The 3,653-nt window shown below is 40.0% G+C and overlaps 1 protein-coding gene across 1 annotated transcript; it reads right to left on the reverse strand.

Annotated features, from left to right (window-relative positions):
• Positions 1-278: 278 nt before the first annotated feature.
• LOC136694239 (zinc finger protein 665-like) lies at positions 279-2,583 on the reverse strand. The gene has a single exon (XM_066667634.1). It carries the CDS (start codon positions 2,560-2,562, stop codon positions 1,174-1,176), a length of 1,389 nt encoding a protein of 462 aa, XP_066523731.1. The 5' UTR covers positions 2,563-2,583; the 3' UTR covers positions 279-1,173.
• Between the last annotated feature and the right edge of the window lie 1,070 nt (positions 2,584-3,653).

Here is a 3,653-nt window from a genome sequence, read left to right on the forward strand (position 1 = left end):
TTTTCCTTAAAGTGTCTTCTATTGTTTACAAAAATAGAGAATGGTGATTCTTGTGAACATCCACACCGTAAAGAAATAAAGTAACAAACAAGCAAGTTGTGTCTTTGCGACCTTTAAAAAGTACATTTTAAAAACATTAATTTGTCATTATATCAAAAGATGACTCAAGTGATGCTTGTGGATTAAAAACTGTTTAATATCCTATAGAGAGCAAACCAAAAGCATAAAAGTCTGAAGTCAAGCCAAAAATACAAGTAAACAATCAAACAGATCCAACGGGCAAATCCTGAGAAAAATAGAAACAATAGAGAAGCTCTGAATGCACAGATAAGGCAATACTCTTAAACAATCTTAACCAACACTGTATTTAAATACTCTGTCTAATGAACATGAAGGAGAAACAGGGGTGATTGATATTCAGGTTATTAGGAACAGTGAAAAGATTTCAGATAAGTGGAGGTGGTCATGTGATACTGCTAAGGATTCTGGGAATACCGTCCTTCATGTTCATTTTCAGTGAGAGTCATGAGATGATCATGGGATGAGAATCTTTAGAGCAAGATACACATTATTATAATATTTGTACACAGGACACTGTAATATCACCTGAGTGACTCTACTATAGACATAGATACAATATGGAAATAGACCAAATCAGTATAATACAACTGGCTTTGAACTTGATAAGTGATAAGCAGACATGCGCTTCATGGCGATCAGAATGAGGAAAACAGTCTGTCTGGATGTGTGCTGAGGTCCTGGTAGCACAGCCCCATGACTACTGTGCTCCGTGAGACTAATAGCTCCACCAACACTGATCTTTCCCCTTCCAAGGGTATACAGTCCAGTCCCAAAAATAGGGAGGAATTGTGATGGGGGGCAGACGGGCAGTAGAAACTCAGTACGGAAATGTATTGTCTCTATTTTGAGCACAGTGAAACACAACAATGACAGTGTGAATGAGAGGGTAAATAGGAGCTGTAATAATTAATTCTGGTCACATCTTGAAACTAAAAATAAAAGTTCCATAAACAGTCCATGACATCTGGTACAACACAGTTCAATCACAGGTCTCCAAATTCCCAAGCACTACACAATTCAGCTTTAAGGATATTTTTTACAATGAATTTGACCCAATACAACAATTAAATTCCAATCTCTGAAGGTAATCCCTCACTCAGTGCTAACCTTAACCTTTAACCTTTCTGGTTCTGGGTGAACACAGTGATGTTTCCGGACAGACCTCTGACGACTGAAACTCTTCCCACACTCTGAACAGTGATACGGTTTCTCTCCTGTGTGAATGCGCTGGTGTTTTTGGAGACTACCCTGTTCAGTAAAACTCTTCCCACACTCTGAACAGTGATACGGTTTCTCTCCTGTGTGAATGCGCTGGTGTTTTTGGAGACTACCCTGTTCAGTAAAACTCTTCCCACACTCTGAACAGTGATACGGTTTCTCTCCTGTATGAATGCGCTGGTGTGTTTTGAGATTACTCTGTACAGTAAAACCCTGCCCACACTCTGAACAGTAATATGGTTTCTCTCCTGTGTGAATGCGCTGGTGTTTTTGGAGACTACCCTGTTCAGTAAAACTCTTCCCACACTCTGAACAGTAATATGGTTTCTCTCCTGTGTGAATGCGCCGGTGTTTTTGGAGACTACCCTGTTCAGTAAAACTCCTCCCACACTCTGAGCAGTGATACGGTTTCTCTCCTGTGTGAATGCGCTGGTGTGTTTTGAGACTAAGCTGGTGAGTAAAACTCTTCCCACACTCTGAACAGTGATACGGCTTCTCTCCTGTGTGAATGCGTTGGTGTGTTTTGAGACTAAGCTGGTGAGTAAAACTGATCCCACACTCTGAACAGTGATACGGTTTCTCTCCTGTGTGAATGCGTTGGTGTGTTTGGAGACTACCCTGTACAGTAAAACTCTTCCCACACTCTGAACAGTGATACGGTTTCTCTCCTGTGTGAATCCGTTGGTGTTTTTGGAGATTACCCTGTTCAGTAAAACTCTTCCCACACTCTGAACAGTAATAAGGTTTCTCTCCTGTGTGAATGCGCTGGTGTGTTTTGAGATTACCCTGTTGAGTAAATCTCATCCCACACTCTGAACACTGATACGGTTTCTCTCCTGTGTGAATGCGCTGGTGTGTTTTGAGACTAAGCTGGTGTGTAAAACTCTTCCCACACTCTGAACACTGATACGGTTTCTCTCCTGTGTGAATGCGCTGGTGTGTTTTGAGACTAAGCTGGTGTGTAAAACTCTTCCCACACTCTGAACAGTGATACGGTTTCTGTCCTGTGTGAATGCGCTGGTGTGTTTTGAGACTACTTGGTTGAGTAAAAGTCTTCCCACACTCTGAACACTGATACGGTTTCTCTCCTGTGTGAATGCGTTGGTGTCTTTGGAGACTACTCTGTTCAGTAAAAGTGTTTCCACACTCTGCACAGTTATAAGTTTTCCGTTTATCATCACTTGTCTGTGATTTCCTGTTGGATGTGTGAGTGTGGGGAGTATCCAAGGATGTTTCCTGAGAACTGGAGCTTCTGTCCTCCATATCCTCACATTTAATCTCCAAATCCTCACATTTAATCCCTCCTGATCTCAACATTGTGTTATATTCCACTTGGAAATGTTTCTTGATGAACCTGTGGACTTTGGAAACTCTGGAACTTTCTTGAAAAACAGGAGCCAGAGAATGTATCCAAAGAGATGGTCTTCTGTCCTGGAAGACAATAAAGAAACAAAGATAAATTAGTTAAATTCACTCTCCCATGGCTCTCTGTTGGTGACCAATAGTCTCCTGAATTTGTAGTCAGTTCCACCTTAAGTACTGCTACTGAAGCAGCAAAAAATAAGTCAGTGTTGACAACTCATGGTGCAGGAATAGAGTAACATCTAGGGCTGGGCAATATAAGTGCAAATCAATATCACAATTAATTGTACATTTTACCACAATTACAATTAATGAACAATTATTTTGTTTTTGTATTTTTGACCCTCACAGTTCAGTGATGAGGTTTGTGCTGTAAATATTCTCCAGTATTAAATATGGGATTTTTTTCTAATGTCGCTGGGGGCTTGTTTACATTTAACTTTTGTTCAGTGTCGTCTAAATTATACTCAAAACACAGCACGTCCAAAACCAGACACTAGCTGCTCCAGTCGCTTGGTCTGATTTGGCATTTAGGTTGGGTCCATATGGCAGATAGGGGCAGAATCACGTGACTACAGCTGGGTAGTGTGGTTTTAAAAGGAGAGTACATGAACACACAGTTGGGACATAACAGAATACAAATAATCAATATAATTGATATAGACAAGATTATGCCAGTTAGAAATTCTAAATGTGAATTTCGATTAATTGCCCAGGTATCTTCAGTAAAACACGGTATAAACGGGGTGTAAATATCTTAAACGCGTTTATCTTCAATAAAACACGGTATAAACGGGGTGTAAATATCTTAAACGCGTTTATCTTCAGTAAAACACGGTATAAACGGGGTGTAAATATCTTAAACACGTTTATCTTCAGTAAAACACGGTATAAACGAGGTGTAAATATCTTAAACGCGTTTATCTTCAGTAAAACACGGTATAAACGGGGTGTAAATATCTTAAACGCGTTTATCTTCAATAAAACACGGT

This window comes from Hoplias malabaricus, chromosome 4 (genome assembly GCF_029633855.1).
Source record: "Hoplias malabaricus isolate fHopMal1 chromosome 4, fHopMal1.hap1, whole genome shotgun sequence".
In the NCBI taxonomy this organism is placed as follows: Eukaryota; Metazoa; Chordata; class Actinopteri; order Characiformes; family Erythrinidae; genus Hoplias; species Hoplias malabaricus.

Bases quoted from the DNA above. Each gene is read 5' to 3' on its own strand.
- LOC136694239 (XM_066667634.1), bottom strand. From the start codon at position 2,562: ATGGAGGACAGAAGCTCCAGTTCTCAGGAAACATCCTTGGATACTCCC.